Source organism: Phodopus roborovskii, unplaced genomic scaffold (assembly GCF_943737965.1).
Source record: "Phodopus roborovskii unplaced genomic scaffold, PHOROB, whole genome shotgun sequence".
NCBI lineage: Eukaryota > Metazoa > Chordata > Mammalia > Rodentia > Cricetidae > Phodopus > Phodopus roborovskii.
Genome location: NW_026126638.1, coordinates 1,129,818 through 1,152,829, shown reverse-complemented (window position 1 = coordinate 1,152,829; position 23,012 = coordinate 1,129,818). Strand labels below are relative to the sequence as shown.

Sequence of the window (23,012 nt, the reverse complement as noted above, 5' to 3'; positions counted from 1 at the left end):
AAACATTTAACTATGCCCAGAGACCTATTTCTGTCACATCCTTGTGGGACACACAGTGAAAGCCTTGGAAGGATGATGCTAACATCCTTCATGCATAGGACATCCCACAACAGCGTATCAGGAGTGTGCAACTTGACCTACGGTTTGTTTCCTCCATGTGCTCCATCCCAGAATAGATCATGAACCCCCAGCTCTGCTGGTGCCAAGGTCCATCTCCCAAGAGTCAGTCTTCACTATGTTATGGGGTCTGCGGGGCATCTGGCCCTCAGCTGCAAGCCATGCCTGTGCTGCCCACCCTCAGTCTGCTGAGTCACTTGGAACCGGAGACACTGATGTTTCTGCTGTCATGACAACAGCACATTGCCTCAGAAATGCTCCCTACCTCTTATGTGTGTGGTGGGGGAACAGTAATGATAAATGATAGGCAGGAGGCAGAAGGAAAGAGGGCACCTCAGAAACACTTTAGGTTAGGGCAGCACTATTGAGGGGCTCCTGAGACCTTTTGATGGGAAAGGGTTAATGCTGCTCCTGGAGCCTCTGTTGGAAGGAAGGCAGAAGAGGGACAGAGGGACAGGGTTGAGTTGTGTCCTCCAGTCCTGTGGTTGTCCTCACCCCCCCCCCCACTGCATCCTGTTCATTTGCCTGCTCCCTGCTCATGGAAAGCCTGGGCATGGGCCACACAGCTGTCAGTCTCACAGCCTTGGCTCTGGGGCCCCAAGGAGGTAGGGCAATCCCAGAAGGGCAAGGAGCCAGGACTGGATTTGGGGTGCAGCCCAGCCTGCTCCCTGCCTTTTAAGCAAAGGTTATCACCAGGCCAGCTAAACTTAGCAATTAGGCTCTTCAGCTACAAGAGCAGGCAGCTGGTCTCAAGTTGCACTGGCCTAGCAAAGAGGCCCCAGGATCCCCCTGCCCTGCACCTGTGGATGTGCTCCCAAACCTTTGCAAGTGCTCAGAACTCACCCTTTCCACCTCCCTACCCTTCAGAGGAGGAACCCCCTTCTCCTTTTCAAGTGGGAAGGGGCTGGGGCCAGCCTGTTCCGGCTCAGGGCGTGATACCTCCCACCCATTCTACTTTTCCCTCCTCTCAGACCTCATCCTGCCTCCACGAGGGCAGCCAAGAAAGCGGAGTCCCTGGCTGCAGGACCAGTAGGCACGTCCCAGGACGGGGAGGGACTTCCGCCCTCACGTCCAGCTCTCCACCCTGGGGCTGTAGTGGGTGAAAGGGGCAGTGTCTCCTAGCCTGGGCGGTGCAGCCCTCAGGTTCTGAGGAGAGACACTGTGGGAGGCTTCTTTGCTTCCTCCAACCCACAACCAGGACACTGTCCTCATCCCGGGGCCCCAAACTAGACCTTAACTGGTGAACACAGAGGCCTGTTTGTAAGTCTCAATTATCAGGTCTCTATGCTGCAGGGCATCCCGACCTACGGCGTAGGGACCGCCCCCTTCAGGCCGCTTCCCTAGCCGCTTCCTTGCCCTCGGCCCAGGGCACAGGCCAGGCCTCTGGCCCCAGAGATGGAAGCCAGGAGGCGTGGGGGGTTGGGGGGCGGTGGGGAGGGGGATGGGTCCGCGAATGCGAAGGGCCCCCGCAGGAGGCAAAGTGGCCCCTCCCGGGCCTTTTCTGCTCTGCTCCTTATTTTTGCCTATGTCACTACCGAAGAACAACGAGAAGATCCTCAACTTTTCCCGCAGCATTTTCAAAAAGGGGGAGAGGGTCGACAGTGCAGCTGTGGGCAGACACGCACTTCTGCTCTATTTCCCCCGTTCCTGCAGCTCCCAAGGTCCTCCCCTTTTATCCTGGCAGCAACTTTGAGGGCCCTGGGTCCTGGATGTCCTTGGTGCACACTCCTCATCCTTAAGTCCATAGTCTGTATTCCCTCGGTCCTCTCCAGTTCCCCATCACCGGGTCACCTCCCCAGCGAGGCAATCTCAGTTCCCCTCCCCCTCTCAGCCCCGAGCCCACACGTTTGGTGCGTGCACATTTCAAAAACGAGGCGGGTCCAAAGAGACGGGGGGTGGGGAGGAACCGAGAGGCCCAGCTACTCGCGGCTTTACGGGTGCACGTAGCTCAGGCCTCAGCGCCCTTGAGCTGAGACTGGATGAGCAGGATGGGAGGCGGGGCGAGCGTCATCAGCTCCCCCCTCCACCATCCCAGTTCCTATAAATACGGGCTGCAGCCCTCCCCGGTGCTCTCTGCTCCTCCCTGTTCTAGAGACAGCCGCATCTTTTCGTGCATTGCCAGGTGAAAAACGCAAAGTGGGCCGCAGGTGGCCGGGGCGGTCGGAAACTGGGAATGGGGTGCGCTCTGTCCGGGACTGGGGGCGCTGGTGCGAGCAACGCTGGCCAAGCCCGGGCTCCGCATTGCAGAGGCTGGAGGAGGACGTGATGGGGCGCGCGGCGGGAATGGAGGCTGGGGGGGGGGGAGGGGGTCTCCTGGTGACCGTGGTCCACGCTGATCTCATTTTCTTCTCCCGCAGCCTCGTTTCTGAGACACAATGGTGAAGGTCGGAGTGAACGGGTGAGTTCGTGTCTGGGCTAGGGTGGGGCTCCGGGCACTACTCCGTTGCGTATACCTGACCCGGGGACTCTGCAATAGCGTGGGGTGGTGGATGGGTGGCCGCAGCACCCAAGGAGACCTCAAGGTCAGCGATCGGACCGGACGAAGATTCCGGGTCCGCCCTTGCGGGGATGAGCAGCCCGGAGTCCTCACTAGGAGGACCATCCCCCACGCGCACGCCTGCTTAGGATCCATCCCCCTAATCCCCTGGCTGGGGCTTTCTTTACTTTCGCGCCCTGAGGAGTCACGTGCCAGGAGGGGAGCCCCTCCCCCATTGCCCCATCCCCCCGGTCGGTGGCACCAGGCTGTGAGGTGCGCCTTGGCGCATCATCTTCCAAGGGCTTCCTTTAGGGTGACTGGCCGCCGCCATGTTGCAAACGGGAAGGAAATGAATGAACCACCGTTAGGAAACCTTCCTTTGGCCTTCCTCCTCCCTAGCTTGTGACTAACCCTTCGCTCCCTCCCTCTGCCGGGTGGAGTCGCCTCTATCCTGTAAGCCAGGTGATGCAAGGCTTCCGTGCTCTCCGGAGACCTCTACCTCACAGGCCGTCTCACCTTATTAGACTCAGAGCAGCCCTCATTTTCCTCGAGCATGTGATGCATTTTTTAGACTGCTCAGAGAACCGAAGCGGACTCAGAGTCCAGTAGTCCTCCCAGCCTCAAAGGTGGTGGCTATGGCGTAGTGCGGGAGGGGGGGGAGCTGAGTCATGGTGGTTCCGAAAAAAATTTCCACCACAAAATGGCTCCGGTGCTAGCATCCCCTTATCCCCTAAAACCTCCGCTCCCCATCACACCCTGACCCAAACTCTGTAGGCCAGACTGTAAAGGTCACTAAGAGGATTGGGTGTCTGAGCCTCGGAAGCCTACCCTTCTCCCCATCCCATCCTCTGGAAACCAGATCTCCCCACTCCACCCTAATCTGAGGTTAAATTTAGCTGCCTGACCTTTCTGTATCTGGGGTCGGGGCTCCTCCACCCAGCGGGCCCCTACACACATGTAGCTCCTGCTCCTGATTTTTAACTAGCAAAGACAGGTGCTTTGCAAATTAGAGGTCACAGATTAGGGGTTGGATCTTTTGCCCTTTAGGAGGAGGGACTTGGAGGAAGCAGGTTGGCTGACCCTGTCCAGCTCATTCTGACCTTTAACCTTGCCCTTTGAGCTTGATGATGCTGAGTGCACAAGTCCTTCCTGTCCACGGGGTGTAACCTGAAGCCAGGCAGGAACAAGCTTCCCTGGGCATGAGGGGGGAATGATTTGTGCCTGCACTGGAACACAGCCACCTCTTAGAGACTTGAAATGACGAGTTGAGAGGGGTGGATGGACCAGGCTTTGAGCCTAATCACCTCTTGGACAGGAAAGGAACCTCCATTTTAATGGCTGTGCTATAAAAGCCCAGCGAGCCCTCATTTGCTCAAGGGAGATAAAATTAGACCTCTTGGCTTCCTAAGGATGAAGATGCCCTGTATTTGGGTTCTACCTGTAAGGCTTCAGCCAGCTTTGTTAAAGGAAATTCAAAACAAAGCTTGAATTTCCTGCTTCTTACATACCCCTAATTCTGTACTGAATCTCCATTAAAAAGGGCTGTCTTTGTTGTAGCATGTACAGCGGGCCATGGTTTCTGTGGACCCTCTACAGCTACGGGACAACTGGATTCTGCTTTCTAAAGAGCATGTGTCGGCCCAGTGCTGACTAGACCCATGAGCTCTCTGACCCCTAGCCCTAACTCACCACCTGTTTTGCCTCAGATTTGGCCGTATTGGACGCCTGGTTACCAGGGCTGCCATCAATTCTGGCAAAGTGGACATTGTTGCCATCAATGACCCCTTCATTGACCTCAACTACATGGTGGGTGCTGGTCCCTCAGGTCACGGGGTGTGGGGTGTCTGAGGACTCAATCAGTCCCTTGATGTCCTCCCTCACTTGCTCCCCCCAGGTCTATATGTTCCAGTATGACTCCACCCACGGCAAGTTCAAGGGCACAGTCAAGGCTGAGAATGGGAAGCTTGTCATCAACGGGAAGGCTATCACCATCTTCCAGGAGCGAGATCCCGCCAACATCAAATGGGGTGATGCTGGTGCCGAGTATGTTGTGGAATCTACTGGTGTCTTCACCACCATGGAGAAGGCTGGGGTAAGTGGCCAGCAGGCTGAAGACGAGGGAAACCCTGTGATTTTAGTGCCTAAAAAGTAAGAACTGGATCTGAAATCAGCTTCTTCTATGCAGGCCCACTTGAAGGGTGGGGCCAAGAGGGTCATCATCTCCGCCCCTTCTGCTGATGCCCCCATGTTTGTGATGGGTGTGAACCATGAGAAATATGACAACTCTCTCAAGATTGTCAGGTGAGGATGGCAGAGGGCTCTAGCAAAGTGGGTAAGCAGGGATGAGGTTGCAGGCGGATATGCCTCCTAACCTGTCTCTTCTCTGTAGCAACGCTTCCTGCACTACCAATTGCCTAGCCCCCTTGGCCAAGGTCATCCATGACAACTTTGGCATTGTGGAAGGACTCATGGTATGTAGTTCTGTTTTGTCCTGCCGACAGTGGATCCGTCTATGGTGGGTGCCTTTCAAGACCTCACTCACGGCCTCCATGTTTTCCAGACCACAGTCCATGCCATCACTGCCACCCAGAAGACTGTGGATGGCCCCTCCGGGAAGCTGTGGCGTGATGGACGTGGGGCTGCCCAGAACATCATCCCTGCATCCACTGGTGCTGCCAAAGCTGTGGGCAAGGTCATCCCAGAGCTGAACGGGTGAGCTTTTGTTGCATGGGAGTGTGGGGGGGGGTGTGGGACAGTAGTAATCGGGGCTGACCAAACCTCCCTGTGTCTGCAGGAAGCTCACTGGCATGGCCTTCCGCGTTCCTACCCCCAATGTGTCCGTCGTGGATCTGACATGCCGCCTGGAGAAAGCTGTATGTCTGGGGTGGAGTGGACTGAGGGTTGTCTCTGATACAGTGGTGAGGTTGGGGCAGGAGTGGGCATCTTGACTTTTGCCCTTAATAGGCCAAGTATGACGAAATCAAGAAGGTGGTGAAGCAGGCATCCGAGGGCCCACTGAAGGGCATCCTGGGCTACACCGAGGACCAGGTTGTCTCCTGCGACTTCAACAGTGACTCCCACTCTTCCACCTTTGACGCTGGGGCTGGCATCGCTCTCAATGACAACTTCGTAAAGCTCATTTCCTGGTATGTGGGTCAGAAATGAGTTTTTAAGAGTAACTTGGATTTGGCACACCCTGGTGTCAGCTCAAAAAGTAAACCCTTTCTAACTGTCCTCCCAATGTAATGTGTTCTAGGTATGACAATGAATTCGGCTACAGCAACAGGGTGGTGGACCTCATGGCCTACATGGCCTCCAAGGAGTAAGAGCCCATCCTGGACCATCCACCCCCAGCAAGGACATGAGCAAGAGAGAGGCCCTGGCTGCTGAGCAGTCCCTGTCCAACAACCCCCGACACTAATCTCCCTCACAGTTTCCATCCCAGACCCCCAGAATGAAGGGGCTTAGGGAGCCCTGCTCTCTTGAGTACCATCAATAAAGTTCACTGCACCTGTCTTCCTTGGTGTTTCCATACAGGGTTGGGAGGGGGCTGTGCCCTAGCAAGGTTGGGAAGGCTTCACATTCTGTGCATATAGCTCTGTCACTTGCCACACAGTGCTACAAAGTCCAGAGTCACCATCTAGCCACATGCCCAGGTTTCCTGTCCTGAACAGGGCAAAAACCACCAAAGGTGCCAGCACCTGGAGGAGTGGATTGACAGTGGGACCAGGAGTACTGAGGCTTGGGTTGTGTGTTCATGGCTGTGTGCTTTGCCTGCAGACAAAGGTCAATTGTGTCTGGAGACCTTGGGTAAAATTGGAAGGATGCCAAATACAGTGAAAATGTATCTGAGTGGAAATGACTACACTGTATCTTGGAGCAGCTGAGCTGAGTGTCAGCAGCTGTTACTATCTTCAAGTGTGGTCTGATGCAGCTAAGTGCTCTGGTTCTGGGGCATTCATTTGTATCCAGTTCCTCATCCCATCTCAGGCTGGACAGTGGTGGTGCATGCCTTTAATGCCAGCAATCCCAGCACTGGAGTGGCAGAGGCAGGAGGATCCGAGTTTGAGGCCAACCTGGAATAATAGTCTAGGACAAAAACCCCATCTCGGAAAACCTAAAAATTAAAAACCCCAGCAGAAAGTGCTTAAGACAGTGACACAGATGTGCTCAATAAATACTCCTTCATTTTGAAGATTCCACTTAATGTCAGCTTAGCATGGCCTCTACTGAGACATCCTGACTTGGTCCCCTACTTTCCAAGGTCAGAAACATCTTAACCTGTCGGTTTTGATAGTCACAGAGGCACTCCCTCAGCTGATCCTTAGAGAAACAGGCCCTGAGCACACGGCCACCCATGTGCAGGACGGAGCTTCACCTTTTCCCAGCACCGTCTGCCTTCAGGACGCCTCTCTCAGCCCAGGCACTGAGTTCTCTGTGTGTACTTCCCAGAGGAAAAGCTATACAGCTGCATTTCCTGTATGGTAGGCAGGTGGGCAGCTGTGAGCTCCTGGACACGGGACAGAAGGCCAGGTGCCCCCTCCCCCTGAAGCCTTATGAGGAAGCAAAACTTTTCCCGGGTGTACATGATGCTGGAAGCCTCGGGGACTCCCAGACCAGTCTGATGCACAGCAGGGACTGGGCCAGTTAGCACCAGTACAAAAGTCCAAGATAGCCAAGGAGAGCAGGCAGGTCCCACAGTCACATCCTTACAAACGGAGAAGGGAGGCTCACAAGGGTTCTGGCAGCATTTCAAAGATGAGAAGTAGCAAAGAGCCACGAGTGAAGAAGGCGGAGTGCCCGATGTGATGGGAGTTGTCCAGGAAGGGTGGGGCCAAGCCTAGTTCCAGACACCCCGGGGGGACTCCCCAGGGCCAGGTTTCATGCAGTGGCACACAAGACAGAGCCTTCTGCAGACCCCACCCCTGCCTCAGTGAGCTCTAGGGAGCCAGGCACTGGTCCCTATCTCATGGAGCTATCAGATGAGACATGGCAATCGGAGTCCTCAGTTTCGCTTGGCGGTGGCGGTGGGTCGCTAAGCGGGACCGCAGTGAAAGCAGGAGACTTTCTAGAGAAAAAAAAACAGATGTTACCTTGGGGCAAGCAGGAAGCCTAAGGAGGCCTGCGTGCTCACTCCTTCCCATGGCCTTATCTTTCGGGGTGCAGCTGGATGCCAGGCTGGGAAGTGGAGTGGGAAGACTCGTCCCCATTCACCCTGACAGGAAACAGTTGCCCTCTTATCTTGGAGACTGAGAGGCTCAGAGATCAGAAAATCTCAGGTCACAGCATGGAGATGCTTCCCGAGCCCACAATGCACTGACACCAGGGGTGGGGGTGGGGACTGTCTTACTATGTTGCCAAGGCTGACCCCCAACTCTTGCTTACAAGCAATCCTCTTGCCTCCAAAGTAGCTGGGATGATGAGCAAAGGCCACTAAAGCCAGTGAACATCCTACACACTGTGCGTAGATTAATGCAACTGGGGGAGTGGGCTGGGGTTCTGTTTTGAGACAGGGTCTCAGTTTGCATTCCTGGCTGGCCTGGAACTCTGTACAGAGGTGAGACTGGCCTGATGCGTGTGGCAATCCACCCGCCTGTGACACCTATGTACTTGGATGACAGGTGTGCACCATCACACCTGGCTACTGTGGTTCCTTAGATTTTACCTGTTGCTGTTGCTGGTTGTTTCATTTTGAGACATGGTTTGCTATTGTAGTCCAGGACAGCCTCAAATTCATGGCAAGCTTTGTTTCTGCCACCCAAGGCTGGGATTGAAGACATGTACTGCCAGGCATGGGCTACATGTTTTTTAATATATAATTTATTTTTATTCTGTGTTTATTGGTGTTTGCCTGTATGTATGTCTATGTGAAGGTATCAGATCCCCTGGAACTGGAGTTACAGACAGTTGTGAGCTGCCATGTGACTGCTGAGTTGAACCTGGTTTCTCTGGAAGAGCATCCAGTGCTCTTAACCAATGGGCTATCTCTCATGCCCCAGATTTTTTTTTTTTAAGTTTACTCAGTGTGTGTGTGTGTGTGTGTGTGTGTGTGTGTGTGTGTGTGTGTGCATGTGCACAAGCTTAGGCACACAGGCTACAAGTACTCTACCACTGAGCTATATTCCCCAACCCCAAATTTACTCTTACACAAGGTCAAATACATAAATCATGATAGACTTTGGATAAAAACCTGCCCCTGTATCTCTTCGTTCCTGGCCTGGTTTCAGCTCTCAGACACTCAGAGTTGGGGCAATGGCAGGCATCAGGGCAGGGGCAGAGAGAGGAAGCTATCAATCTGGGCCACAGCTATAGGTGACTCCCAAGGACAGCTCCACTTGAACATGTGACCCGATCGCTGCCCACGGGTCATCGGGGCTCTGTTCACCCTTCTTTCCTGGGCGTAGGGCATGGGCCCAGTAGGAGCAGGTCCTTACCGGTCCCCAGACTGTGTGATGAGCCGGCGGCAGGTCTCCATCTGCACATCCAGACCCCGCTTCATGCTGCACATCTCCATATACTCATGCAGGTGTCGGTTCATGTCATTCTTGGCCGTGGCCAGTTCCAGCTGCAGTAAAGTAGGGCAGGGCAGGATGAGGAGGTTAGCAAGCCCAAGGCAGACAGGGGATTAGAGCCCAGCTGGGCCCCGGGAGGCCTGGCAGCCATAGGTAAAGGCTGGGACTGCAAAAGAAAGCAAACAGGTGGCAGAAAACATCAATACCACGACTGCCTGTCTCCCCTAGGACTGGGGACAGGGTTACTGGCAATCTAACTCCAGGCCCTCACTCTGGCTAGGCAAAGGCTCAGGACAGTGCTCCGCCCAGCCCTTTCCTGGGAGTCTCTACACTGCCCCCCATCCCCAGAGCCAGCTAGATGCGAGACCTGAGTTCCTTGTAAGAGAGCAGTAAAGACCACACACAGTTCAGCGAGCACACCCAGAACACTCAGGAGCTGAGGTCAGTCTGGTGTAAACCTAAAACCTAAGTAGTAAAGCGTGGTCTCAAAAAGGCGAAAGAAGCCGGGCATGGTGGCACACACTTTTGATCCCAGCATTGGGAAAGTGGAGGTAGGCTGATCTCTGTGAGTTCAAGGCCAGCCTGGTCTACAGAATGAGTTCCAGGACAGTCAGAGCTGTGACACAGAGAAACCCTGTCTCAAAAAAACCAAACCAAAAACAATAGCAACAACAAAAAACCCACACACAAAACAGTGTGGGGAGGGGCAGGCAACAAGACAGGACTAGTCAGATGGCTCACGGGACAAGGCACCTGCTGCACAGGTCTGCAATCCAAATTTGATACCAGGGACCCTCGTGGTGGACATGGCATGTGAACACACATACACACACACAATTAATAATGATAAAATTTAATTTTCAAAGTGTTTAAAGGTGTGGAGAGGCTTGCAGTATGGCTCAGCTGGTAGTATGCTTGTCTGCTTGGCTTGTATGCAATAAAACCACAAGTTCTATCCCCAGCACCACATTGCACTGGGCCTGGTGTCAAATGTCTGCAATCCCAGCACTAGGGAGGTGGAGGCAGGAGGACCAGAAGTTGAAGGTCAGCCTGGTCTATAGCATGTTTGAGGACAGCTTGAACCACATGGGAGACTTTCAAAAAAAGAAAAAGTCAGCAGATGCACCTCTGTGAGAGACCTTGCCTAGCCTGGGTCCTGGCTTCAATTCCTACAGCTCCCAAAAGCAAGATAGAGAGTAACAAGGAAAGGCTGTCCGTGTGGACAGGGCCGAGTGGACTCCACTGGCATGAACAGAGATAGCGGTCTATGGATGCTTTGCTGCCTCCTGGGTTTCTCTGCCTCAGCTCACCCCGGTTCTCCAGGCAGTACACCAGCCTTCCTCGGTGACTCAGAGTTCAGTTCCTAAGGGTAGGCAGAGTCCTGCTCGCCTCTCCATCTCTGGTGCCACCCAGCTCTCCCTCAGCTGGATCTAATTCACTGTGAAGTAGCCCAAAGAGTCACTGTAATGGAGGAAACCTGGCTTTGTTATAGCTTTTCACTCCACTCCATTTTCTCACTCACAGACCCATTCCCCACACAAGACAGACGTCCATACCCAGTGATTACAAGATATATCCTGATTCCAGAAATTTCGCATGGAAGAAATGGGGTCCCTGCATCAAGAAACGTCTCCCGCTGCTGCTCCCTAGAGCTGCCTCTGCAGCCAAGTTTTGAGGCAGAGAAAAAGTGGGCTGAGGCGGAAAAGTATCTAGGCCAGAGACAATCTGCTGCCTCTCTTTGTTTTGGGCACAAAGGCCAGGGGCCAGAAGGGGAGAACCAAACTGCTGTGGCGGGGGGGGGGGTGTCTGCTTGGCTGCCTGAGAGCAAAGAGAAGGCAGAGGAGAGACTGTGAAGCATGTAGGTAAGCAGTGGGAAGCCACCCGCAGCAAAGTGATCAGGACAGAGGCTGGGAATGGGCAGAAAGAAGGAAATGAGCCTCAGGAGCAGACAAAGGGGACAGCCAGGACACCGGCATTCTGGGTCATCTGGTGGACAGCTGGCTGGTAAGCCGTGGTGGAGATGGCTTGAAAGGCATGCTTGTTCCCACAACAGTCTGTGCTACCAGTGAGAAAAATGATACTCCAGGTCAGAGATCAGCTGCCACCCGCACGCACGCACGCACACACGCACACACGCACACATGCACGAGCAGGTGCATACTTACACATACACACACACGCGCGCGCGCACAGCAAAGGACAAGGCTAGAACCCATTATTCCAAGAGACAGAAGTGAAGCAAAAATGGTCTCTCAAAGCACAAGCCAGCACTGCCAACAGGGGCCTCTGGGTGCCCGTGCATCAGCCTAATTTACACATTGAAGGGAACATTCTAGAACACATTTTCAACAACTCGGCCCCCAAATTCCAGACTCATCGTGGGAGATCAGAGCAGTAGAGGTAGATGGGGGAGATCCAGGGCCAGGGCCGGAAGAAAACTGCCCCCATCATCAGCTTTACTGTCCAGCAATGGGCAGCTCTACCCAGTAACACTGAGAGATTAAGGGCCTACAGATAAAGGAACTACAGATGCCCGAGGAGCAACCCTGCCACCAAAGCTACCAAGTGAGCTCCCTTCACCTTTCTTCTCAAGTCATTCTTTCCAGAGAGGACAGAAGCCACTTAACTCAGAAACAACTTCAAAGCCATGCTCCTCCCACCACCCTTTTTTTTTTTTTTTTTGAGCCAGGGTATCTCTGTATAATGGCATTGGCTGTCCTGGAACTCGCTCTGTAGACCACACTGGCCTCAAACTCACAGAGACCTGCCTGCCTCTGTCTCCCAAGTGCTGGTATTGAAAGTGTGTGCCTCCACTGCCTGGCTCAGAATATTTTTTTTTTTTTTTAAAGACAAGGATTATGTAGCCCAGGCTGGCCTCAAACTTGTTATGTAGCGGAGGATGACAGTGGACCTCTGATCCCCGTCTCTACCTCCCATGTGCTGGGACTACAGGCTCACACTACCACACCCAGTTTCATTCGATACTGGGATCAAACTCAGGGCTTCACGCATTTGGGCAGGCATTTTACCAACTGAGCTACAGTCCCAGCCCAGGATGCTCTTCCCTGTCTTACCAGATCATGGTTATAGCTAGGCACCTGTGGTCTGGGGGATGAACCACACGGCAGCAGGCAGCCCCAGTCACTGAGCTAAGGTAAGACCCCCTACCTGGCTGAAGGCATGGAATAAAAAAGGGGTGGGCACAACCTGGGGAGGGAAGCCAGGAAGGGAAGGGGCAGTAAGAGGCATGCGCAGGCGAGGCGAGGCGATGGGAGAGGGTCACTTGTCCCCAGACAAATCTCAGCTGGTGGCAGAACACTGGCTGGGCCTCTGAAACTCAGAACTTTCTGAGTTAAGAACAAAATCCCTGGTTTTTGCTGAGGATAGTATGTTCATTTGATGTGTTCTGGGTCTGAGAACACAGGAAAATAACTTCTCAAAATGCAAACAGGGTGAACCCCTACAAGCATGGGAATACACCACAGGCTTGCAGGGAGGCTGATACTCGTCTCCTGCCTCAGTCACACATCAGGGTCCCAGCCACAGTGCTCACATAGCCCCACCCAATGTCCTCTGACACTGACCTCCTCCCTACAAACCTGCCTTTGGCTCAGCAGGGTGGTCAGAACCCCAGCTCCATCGAGATTTATAAAGGACTCCCCGGGCTCAGAAACAAAGGGAGACTCTCTCCTCCTGGAGCTCACAGGCTGAGCCAAGGGGGTAGGAGTGCCCGAGTGCATAGGGTGTCCCCGGAAATAACAGTGCACAGTACTGCATGTCAACCTGCCAGATCCTGTCCCAAGTGCCACGTGCCTCACTCTATCTGATCATCCTAATAACCCAGCCTGCGGGGAGAGACATGCCCATCTCTTCTGACAAATAAAAAGGCAGGCCCAAGCTTAGCACAGCAGTCCACATCTGTAACCCCAGCACTCAGCAGGCTGAGGCAGGAGGATTGCCTCCAATTCGAGGCCAGCTTGGCTATACAGAAAGACCCTGTATGGGGGCTAAGAGAGATGGCTCAGAGTTCAGAGCACTCCCTGCTCCTGGGGAGGACTCATGTCAGGCTCACAGTCACCTGCGAACTCCAGCTCCAGGGGATCTGATGCCCTCTTCCCTCTTTTGGCCTCCAGGGGTAAGGAGTGTGTGTGTGCACGCACACCGCGAGCTTACCTGATGAGCATGAAGATCTGAGTGGATCCAAAGCCCATATTAAAAAAATCTAAACAGCACAGTGCACACTGTAATCCCGAAGCTGAGGCAGCACAGACAGATGGACGTCTAGAGCTCCCTTAGTCAGCCAACAAAGCCTACTTAGCAAGTCCCAGGCCAGCAAGAGGCATCTCAGTCTTATTTATTTATTTATTTGTTTATTTATCTATTTATTTATGTATGTATTTATTTAAGTTAACCACACCTGGATTGGAGAGACCACTCAGAGGTTAAGAGCACTGGCTGCTCTTCCAGAGGACCTAGTTCAGTCCCAGTAACCACATGGTGGTTTACAAGAGATCTGGCGCCCTCTTCTGGTAGGCAGGGAGACATGTAAACAGAACACTATACATAATAAATAAAATTATTTTGTTTTTCAAGCAGGGTTTTTCTGTGTAACAGCTCTGGCTGTCCTGGAACTTGCTTCCTAGACCAGGCTGGCCTCAAACTCACAGAGATCACTTGCCTCTGCCTCTCCAGTGCTGCAATTAAAGGTGGCACCACCACCTGGCTAATAAAAAGTTTTTTTGTTTTTCTAAATAAATAAATAAATCTTAAAAAAGAAAGTTAACCACACCCAAAGAAGAACACTAGTTTGTCTTCTGGCCTCCACATGCACACGTGTGCACATCTGCATGCCCATGCACACGTGCGCACACACGCACACACAGAGTACAAAGCTGAAGTGTTGCAGCTCACACCCATAACCTAGCAAATGGGAACAGAAGGACCAGAAGTTCAAGGCCAACCTACACTACAAGATAAGAACTTGTAAATACATAAATACACACACACACACACACACACACACACACACACACACACACAATGAAACAGCCACTCAGACAGAACCCTGGTGGGAGCCAGGAATGCTGACCCACATCTTTAATCCCAGCACTCAGGAGGCAGAGACAGGTGGGTCTCTGAGTTCCAGGCCAGCCTGGTCTACAGAGTGCGATCAAGGACAGCCAGGGCTACACAGAGAAAACCTGTCTCACCCCCCTCCCCTGCAAAATATTAAGAAAGAAAAGAAAGAACAAGGGGCTGGTAAGCAGTGGCTCAGCAGGTGAAGCACAAGCCACCAAGCCCGGCAACCTAAATTTGATCCCTGGGACCTACATGGTAGAAGGAGAGAACTCACTTCAACTTGTCCTCTGACCTCCACATATATACCATGAGAGGCACATGCTCCCCTGCCCAATACATACATACATACATACATACATACATACATACATACATGTAAAGTAAACAGAAAAGAAAGGAGACTAAAGATTTTTTCTAAGTGGTGACAGAGGCAAGATTTGAACCCATATCTTTCTGCCTCTAGGTCCTGAAGTCTCAAGAGCTGCCACAACTGGGGGGGAGGGGGTACAGCCCTCCTGTTAACAGGTAGAGGGTCCTGGTCTTGGGGTCCGGCAGAGAGGAGGCCAGCAGCATACCTCCAGCCTGGTTTGTGAGCGCCGGGAACAGAGCCCCCGCCAACCCCCTTACCTCTATCTGGTCAATGGTCTCCTGGTACTCCTTCTCCCGAGTTTTGAACAGGGATTCGGTGTCTTTGATCACCTTCTCCAGACTGTCCTCCTGCTGTTGCTGCAGTGGGGCAGGAGAAGGGCATCGGCGGGCCAAGGCGGGGAGAGAAAAGAAAGTCTGGTTAGAGGAGATAGAAGAGAGGACACAGGCAGGGTTGGGGAGGAGCCAGGGGAAGAAGAGAGCCACACTGGGGACAGAGCATGAGAACGGGAGGCAGACAACGTGGCAGGACACAGAGGCAGAGCCTGAGGGGCCTAAGGCCAAGAGGGGAGGTTACCTCTCCCTGGGCCTCTGTGGCTGCCATGGCATAGCCTGAGAAATCCTCCCAAAGCAGCAAGGTCTCCTCAGTCTCCTCCCAAGTCAGGCTGTCACAGTCGTCCTCAAAATCATACTCCCTCCTAGAGACAGGGAACCCGTGTGTCAAGGGCGTGGGGGCCTCTGAGTAGGCACAAGGTACTATGGGAGCTCCGGCCTCGGGGGACTGGGTGCATCTGGTGAGGGCAGCTGGGATGGACCTGCGGGACTCACAGCTGGCTGAGCATGCGCTGCATCTCCTCGTTGATGCTGAGGGCTGTGCTCTCCTCCTCGTCCCCCTCAGGCTGGCGGGGCCCATCACTCTCCGACAGGGAGGTGTCCTCCTCCACAGCAGCCTTGCGCTCCCGCTTCCGCCCCCCCATGGACGGGACCTTAATGGGAGACAAGTGTAGAGACTACAGAGGCGAGGCCGGGTGCATGAGGAGAGGTTGGGCAGGGAGGCCGCAGGGCAGAGCAGGGCCAGCAGGAAGGGAGGGGCGAACAGAGAAGAGACACAGTTACATGACAGGAACAGAAACAGGAGAGTGAGTCACTAAGACATGGGCAGACACACACAGACAGGGCAGAGCTGCAGACGGAGAAGGAAGGAGAAACAGAAAATAGAGCTAAGTAAGATAAGGAGAGAAATGGCTTATGGTGACTACACTAAGATGTGTTTGTGGGGGCAGAGAGGTGGCTCGGCAGTTAAGAGCACTGGATGCTCTTCCAGAGGACCAAGGTTCAATTCCCAGCAGCCACATGGCAGCTCAGAGCCCTCCATAGTCCAGTTCCAAGGCAATCAATCCAAAGCCCTCTTCTGGCACCCTCGGGCACTAGGCACTCATGTGATGCACAGACACGGAGGCAGAGCACCCGCACACATCAAATAAATCTTTAGAAAAAGAAAGGTGTTTAATGGCTACAGAGGAGTTGGGCTTTGTTTAGTTTGGAATTCTTTCTCGTGAGAGACCTCAACTGAAAACAGTTCTGGGCCGCGAGGAGGTCGTCTGTGTTTATGGGGAACCTGAATCACATCCAGATCTGGAAGGCCAGTGGGAGAAGGAAAAAGAGGGTAAACCAGCGAGGAAGAGACCAAAAACAGGAGGAGCAAGGACAGCAGAACGGGAAGAAGACGTCTAGCTGAAGAGCTCAGTGGCTCAAAACTGAGGGCGGGGTGGCTTAGAGACGGGACCGGGACAATAAGCTCGCGTGAGGTCACACTAACCAGCTTCTTCTATGGAGAAAGCCAGAGGAAAGATGAGAGGGACAGAGCAGGGAGAAGCAGACAGAGGAGGGGGGAGGGGAGATGGAGTTAGAGATGGCTTCCAAAACCTCTGTTCTGAGGCTGTCCCTTCCTCCCAGCCTAGTCCCACCAAGGGCCCCAGGGGCCAAGCTGTGTCCCAGAGGTGAAGGGTAGCAGGGCCTGAGAGCCAGGCCAGCCATGACAGAAGCTTCTCCACCTGCCTAGCCCCAGGAGCTGCGGCCGGACAGCAGACCCCTCACCTGGAACATCTGGATCATGTCCTCACAGTTGCGCTGCTGAGCCAAGTCACACAGCTTGGCCGTGATGTCGATGCGGCGGCAGATGTCCATGTCGACCTTCATGGCCTTTTCCTGGATCTTGGTGTCCAGCTCTGTTAGATTCTGTACCAAGAGCACAGGAAAGGCTGAGGAGATGCCCAGCACCCCCCGCCGGGACTGATAAAGCCTCAGCAAGATCTTCATCCTTTGCAGCAAACCACTGCCGCCTCCTCCACAAAGTCCCTGACCCGCTGGATGCACAGCCCTTTTCCCAGGGGCCCGTCCTACCTCACTGCACATCCACAGGCAGCTCATGACACTAGACCCCCAGGCAATACTGACCTAGGCTAGGATGAGCAGGGGCCTCCCTTGAACCACAGTTTTTTATACTCCTGAAATGGAAGTCCCTGGAAAGACACCCCTGGGATAAGAGTGGACAGCCGGGCAGTGGTGGCGCACGCCTTTATTCCCAGCACTTGGGAGGCAGAGGCAGGCAGAGTTCGAGGCCAGCCTAGTCTACAGAGTGAGTTCCAGGACAGCCAGGGCTACACAGAGAAACCCTGTCTGGAAAAGCAAAAAACAAAAACAAAACAAAAGTACTGAAGCGGAGAAAGTACTGAAGCGATGACAAATGGCACTTACGTCACTTGCCTAGCACTAAGCACCAGCCGGGGGCATTGTCCTCTTCAAGACAACCCTGAGTGGTCTTTCCCTTTAATTTGCACAGTCCTCACATGAGGCCAGACAGGAGGCATGGTGGGCTCAGGGCCACACAGCTAGCAGGCGGCACAACTCACAAGGGAGCCTAGGCAGCTGGCTCCAGAGCGTGCATATGCCGGGGCCCATAGAAATGGCTCCGCTTCATTTGCCCTCTTCTCTCTCTCTCTCTCTCTCTCTCTCTCTCTCTCTCTCGTCTCTTGCCATCCCTTTTCAATCCACACTCCTCCTCTCCTCTCAGGTGGGCCGGACCCAACAGATGTCCCCACAATGTGGGATACTATATGCACATTCTGTTTTGTTTTTATCGTAGTTGATGCTGGTCTTGAACCCTGTCTGTCTGATGGTTCTGCCTCCACCTCTCAAGTGCTGGGGTTGCAGGTGTGAGCCACTGGAGAGCACAGTGTTCACTATGTGTTCACTAACTGCTTGACAGCCTCTTGTAATGGTGAGGCCGCACATGCTGCCTCGCAGACAGGACAATGGCTTCCTTGTCTACGGACAGAAGACAGTGTTGAAGAGCATGGGAAAGTGAGGGGAGAGGGAGGGGCCCGAACACGGAAGGGCCAGGGGCAGCAGGCCACCCGAGGGTCCCTGAGAGCCACGCGGGAACCCTGAACTCACGTTACTCATGAGGCCCTTGAAGACCACCAGCTCCGCTTTCAGCTGCTCGACCTTCATGGCTAGCTCCTCTTGGCAGGCATCGGCCTCCTGGGCCTCCTACAGCCGGGAGGAAATGCGGGCATGACGTCATGTGGGAAGGGGCACGGGAGGGAAGCAGGGCAGTGGGGTGACCACGCTCACCTCCTGGAGCTCATTCACTCGCTCTTGCAGCTGAATCCGCACTGTGTACTCCTCTTCCCACCTGACAGACATTGGGAGGGGGAGAGAACATGGCCCGGGGCCCTCCTCCTGCCACTACAGCTCCTGTCCCTCCCTCTTGGGCCCAGGCTTCAGACCCCAGGCCTGGCTCCCTGAGGGGAATTAGTGAAGAACAGAATGTGTGGGCTGGGCGGCCAGCCAGTGGGCTGCTGCAGCTGTTGGGTGGCTCCATACTTCCTGACAAGGGCTGAGATCACCAACTGTCTGCCAGGGACCTCCAGACCGCGTACCAGGACTATATTTCAGAACAACTGCCACTACTTTGGCCCTCTGCAGTACCCATCCCCATGTGGGCCCAGTTCCACCAGCTGTCTGGCTGGATTTATCCCCCACTCCCCCACCTCCTGCCCACACCACTCCACCAGCCCCCCCCTCAACCCAGTCTCCCACCTTCAGCGGCACAGATCCGGTCTCCCGCTCCTGCCCGCACAGAACAGAGCTTGTTAGCCTGCTGCCCTGCCTCCTGGGTACCATTTAAACCTGTGAAGGTATCTGCGGGACACAGGCTGGATCAAGAGGTGCTCAGCAGCCTTGTGAGGGACAAAGTTCTTCCCCGCCCAGCCCCTTGAAGTGAGCTATAAGAAGGCCACAGGGCTGGCATGATGTCCCCCCCCCCAGCAGCGTGAAAGAAGTGGCCATCAGAAGCTAGGGATTGCTAAATAATCACACCCAAGGGACAGGGAACCAGAGTGTAGGAAGGCAGCGCTAAGCAGTATAGCAACTCTCAACCAGAGTTCAACCGGAAGCTCGCCAGGTGCTTGGAAGACACATTCGCCATGGGGCAGAGCCTGCGGGGGCAATACCCAGGGCTAAGGGCACATTCCACCCTGTCATTGAGATGGAAAGTAGGTAGGGTGTTGTTTGGCCTTGCAGGTTCAGAACCTGAGGCTGGCTGAACCAGCGGCCGGACGCAAAGACTTGGTGCATGAGCTCATCACTTCTGGCTGTGCTCTGCGTAGAATTCTTCTGGCCTCAGAAAGGAGGGCAAGGGAGCTGAAGGAGAAGGCTCAAAATGAGATCAGGGGGAAGGAAGCAGCAGAGGGCAGCTTCTGCAGTCAGGAGGACTAAGCCCTTTGCGGCCCTTCCCTCCTCTCCCCTGCCTCTCACTGCTCAGGTTCCCTGTCTCTACACTCCCAGCTGCACTGCAGTGTTCCTATTAATAACTCCCCACTGCCCCTCCCAGCTGGCTGGGGGAAGAGGCGGCCAGCCTAGCCACCACCCTGCGGCTGACCATGGAGCTCGGCTCTATCCCCTTCCCTGCCAGCTCCCACCACCACCCCCGTATCTGCTTGTCCTGGCAATGACAGACCCTGCTAGCCTCAAGCTACAGGCTTTCTTAGATGAGACCTTCATCTACAACGTGATGGGAAATGGTCTCCCGAGGGCCCAGAGTCTGCCGAGTCTCTGGAGGGAACACACAGGACTGACAAGAGGTTAAACCTCTGGCCGAGATGCATCAGGGAGGCCAGAGATCCCATTTGATAGTGAACTAAATAAATCTGAGTAAGACATGAGAAGGCAAGATGATGATTAATGAGCAAAATCACACAGGGTAAAAGGTCTGAGAATGAATCATCTGGACACTCTTGAGGGTTCTACTTGCTCTCCACCCAGACACACAGATGGTTGCAGTCTGACTTCCGTCCAGCTCTCTCTCACCTTCTCTTCTTTTTTTGCGAGCTTCCCATAACTTGGGTAGAATTTGGGCAATTGCTGTACATTCTGCATTTACCAGAGGCCTCTCCTACAAATAAGTCCTATCTCTGAGTGGAGGAGAAAAAGCAGGGGTCACTCTTGTGTTGGAAAACACTGAACCCCCACAAAAAGGCCACACAGGCAAAAGAGCTGGCACTAGGACTTGGGGGTGGGGCTTTGCTCCTGTCCAGTTTAGTACTCAAGCTTCCCATTCTGTCCAGGCTAAAGATGGGGAGCACAGTGTTGCTATAATGAGCCCAGAAGGCAGACAGAGGCTCTGGGGTGGAAGGGTGTCACAGACCAGACTGTGCAAGTCTAGTCACAGGACCCACTGCACAGTAATGGACCGCAGAGAGATGAGATAATCAATCCCCAAGGAATAACTCGCTGCTGCCCTGGACAGCTGCACCAAGGACAAATACCCTCTGTTTTAACGATGCCCCGGAGAAGGGCAGCTGTTCCTAGGGTTATGGCAGAACTCTCAAACTGTCAAGTGTTCTATCGCCTGTATTAAGCTCTGTGGGGGCAGAGCCAGGTGCAGCCTAGTTCTGGGTGGTACCTAAATACTGGGACAACTAGAAGCCCAAAGATAATTATAGCATGGCCTCAGTCATGGAAGCCAGAGGGGAGGACTGAACCTCAGAAAGTGCCAATACATGTAATCGGTTGGATGCTAACGGGTTACCAACCCCTGAAGGTCATCCCAGACCCAACACTGTGTTCTCAGGGCCTCCAGATGGTTCCCCACACACAGCTACCCAGACAGAGATCTGTGCCACCTTGGCCTGCACAGGCAGTCCAGGCTAGCCCGAAAGGGTCACATTAGCTATGATTCTGAGGCCCTAAGCCTATTGTCTTCCTCCTCAACCACAGCCTGGTCAACCTCCAAAGCCCTCACTCTGCCTGTGAGCCCTTCCTATCACCCGGCTGCCAGCCACCCAGTGAATCTTCCTGGTACACAGCCAGCATTCCAATGTGACATCCTTTCCTCCTAAGTCTTGTGCCAACCTGTTGGAGGCAGGGTTCCTCTCAGAGAGCCAAACCTTCATCCCCAGAATACACCGGGCTGGTCCTGACACTCTATTGCTGTTGGGTGTGTCCAGGTTCTCCACTTTTTCTTATTACCATCTCCCTGCTGGCTCTCTGTTCACGATCACTCTGCGACAGCCTCCCTACCAGCCCTTTGACAACCGCCATCCCTTCTCCTTGTCCTAGGATAGCCTGTACCCTTTCTCTCTCTTCCCTGTTTGTTTGACTGTTCCAAGCAATGCCTTTAGGTTCTGGAACCCTTGAGCCTCTCGAATGGAACCAACCTGCCACCTGGGCTTCCCTTAAGGGGAGCCTGGGCAGATGCAGCTGCTTCCTTACTACCTCATTCCAATTTCACTTAATTTCCCTCCAAAATGAAAACTACATCCTTCACCTCAAGTATGGAGTTTATATCCTGAAATTGCCCCAAGGTCTGAGCCGGGCCAGACAGGACCCACAGATGCAGCGCTCTCTTGGATATGGCTCCCTTTCATACCACACAACACCCCACAGTTAGCAGAGTCATGCAAACACTGCAGCCCGCATAAGACAGGGAGACATGCCAGGAGAAAAGTATGAATTCCCAGTGTTCTTCTAGAATGCTTCTAGTCACGAGTCTGACTAGAACGGTCTGTGGATTCTGGGGCCCCTGCATCCATCCAACTGCAATCATAGCAGGAGCTTCACTCTTGTTACCATGATTGTTGGGTCCGGTCTGGGACCTCCCCACTAACTCCCTGCCCCGTCGTGTTTGTGTGTGGCATGTCTTGAATCTTGTCCCTACTTTCCAGGTCCCTACCTCCGCTTGTACTCGTCCCGCTCCCGCTTCACTTTGGCGAGCACATTGTACAGTGCGCGGATCTCGGGGGTGATGGTGTCGATCTGGACGCCCACCCCGTCAGGGTGTACCCACGACAGGCCAGGCCCTTGCACCAGCGTGGGTTCCAGTCCCGGTCCAAGCCGGCGGGCGTGTGAGAAGGACCAGATAGTGCCGGGCATGAAACGGGTCGACGAGGAGAAGGCGGTGGAGGTGGAGGTGGAGGATGATGACTGACAGGCCGCAGAGGAAGCGAGGGGTCCGGCTGGCGAGCGGGCGGGGGAGCCCAGTACCCGCGCTGATGGGGGACACACAGCGGCTGGCCGGGAGCTCAGGGGCAGCCCCAGGGGCCGTATCGGGCTGATGAAGCCGGTCTGTACCGCCTGGTCGCGGCGGGCCAGGCTCCGCCTGCCCTGCTTACCCTCCTCCAGAGCCTGCTGCAGCTGCTTCTCTAGCAGCCGGTTCCGGCGCTCTAGCTCGTGTACCTTGGCTAGAAAGCAGCGAAACCGGAGGTTCAGGGTCTTGAGCACGTTGATGTTGGAGCCCAGGTCGTTGCGGAGAGCCATGGCTGCAGGGGGCGCCGGACCAGGCCCGGGAGGCGAGTAGGCAGCGGGGCCCGCCGAGGCAAGCGGAGCCGGGGGGAGGTCCCCTCCCCCGGCAAAGTGGTCACCACCTCCCAGAGGGTCGCCCAGCGGCCCGGCCAAGCCCTGCTGCTCCTGCTGTAGGAGGAAGAGATTGGGACCGAATAACGGATTCATGGCTGCGCCTTCTGCTGGGAGATGGAGACCAGTGCAGCAGAGAGCGAGGATAAGAGCCAATGAGGCGCCTGCAGGACATGAACAACCAATCAGACAGCCCAGGAGGAGGGCAAAGGTCATGAGGGCGGGACCAGAGGAAGCCAATGAAAGGCCCTCATTAGAGGTTTATCCCTGGACCCTTCCGGGTCCGTGGAGTCAACACTAGAAGGAAGCGGCTAGCTCTTCCCCCAGGGAGCAAGCCATTGCCTAAGATTGCAGGTCTTCCCTACATCTTCTTGTCCCCAGCACTCTAAGTTTGATTTTATTGCCGCCCCCCCCCCCGTCCCTGGGAGTCCAAGAAATGGATGGAGCCTATCATTGGCCTATATTGAAGTAATGCCTAGTTGTTACCGTCAAGAGGATCATAGGCCCACCCTCCTACAAGTTGCCAATACCAAGTCCCCTAAAAA

At 54.4% G+C, this 23,012-nt stretch overlaps 2 protein-coding genes across 6 annotated transcripts; one reads left to right on the top strand and one right to left on the bottom strand.

Moving 5' to 3' along the window:
- Window positions 1-2,422: 2,422 nt before the first annotated feature.
- On the top strand, window positions 2,423-6,109 carry Gapdh (glyceraldehyde-3-phosphate dehydrogenase). Its single transcript, XM_051173031.1, has 9 exons — window positions 2,423-2,515; window positions 4,300-4,399; window positions 4,488-4,685; window positions 4,779-4,894; window positions 4,983-5,064; window positions 5,154-5,305; window positions 5,388-5,466; window positions 5,558-5,739; window positions 5,850-6,109. The coding sequence occupies exons 1-9, from the start codon at window positions 2,493-2,495 to the stop codon at window positions 5,917-5,919; spliced, it is 1,002 nt and encodes a 333-aa protein (XP_051028988.1). The 5' UTR covers window positions 2,423-2,492; the 3' UTR covers window positions 5,920-6,109.
- Window positions 6,110-6,760: 651 nt separating this feature from the next.
- Window positions 6,761-22,616, bottom strand: Iffo1 (intermediate filament family orphan 1). Of its 5 annotated transcripts, none has more exons than XM_051207934.1 (9): window positions 21,788-22,606; window positions 18,187-18,247; window positions 18,007-18,102; window positions 16,648-16,788; window positions 15,379-15,536; window positions 15,128-15,248; window positions 14,812-14,910; window positions 9,028-9,158; window positions 6,761-7,657 (listed from the first exon to the last, which is right to left on the bottom strand). In XM_051207934.1, the coding sequence occupies exons 1-9, from the start codon at window positions 22,561-22,563 to the stop codon at window positions 7,561-7,563; spliced, it is 1,680 nt and encodes a 559-aa protein (XP_051063891.1). In that variant the 5' UTR covers window positions 22,564-22,606; the 3' UTR covers window positions 6,761-7,560. The 5 variants fall into 5 exon arrangements, with proteins under 5 accessions (XP_051063891.1, XP_051063890.1, XP_051063892.1 ...); XM_051207933.1 differs by having other exon boundaries at window positions 6,761-7,661; window positions 21,788-22,605; XM_051207935.1 differs by lacking the exons at window positions 15,128-15,248; window positions 15,379-15,536 and having other exon boundaries at window positions 6,761-7,661; window positions 21,788-22,609.
- Between the last annotated feature and the right edge of the window lie 396 nt (window positions 22,617-23,012).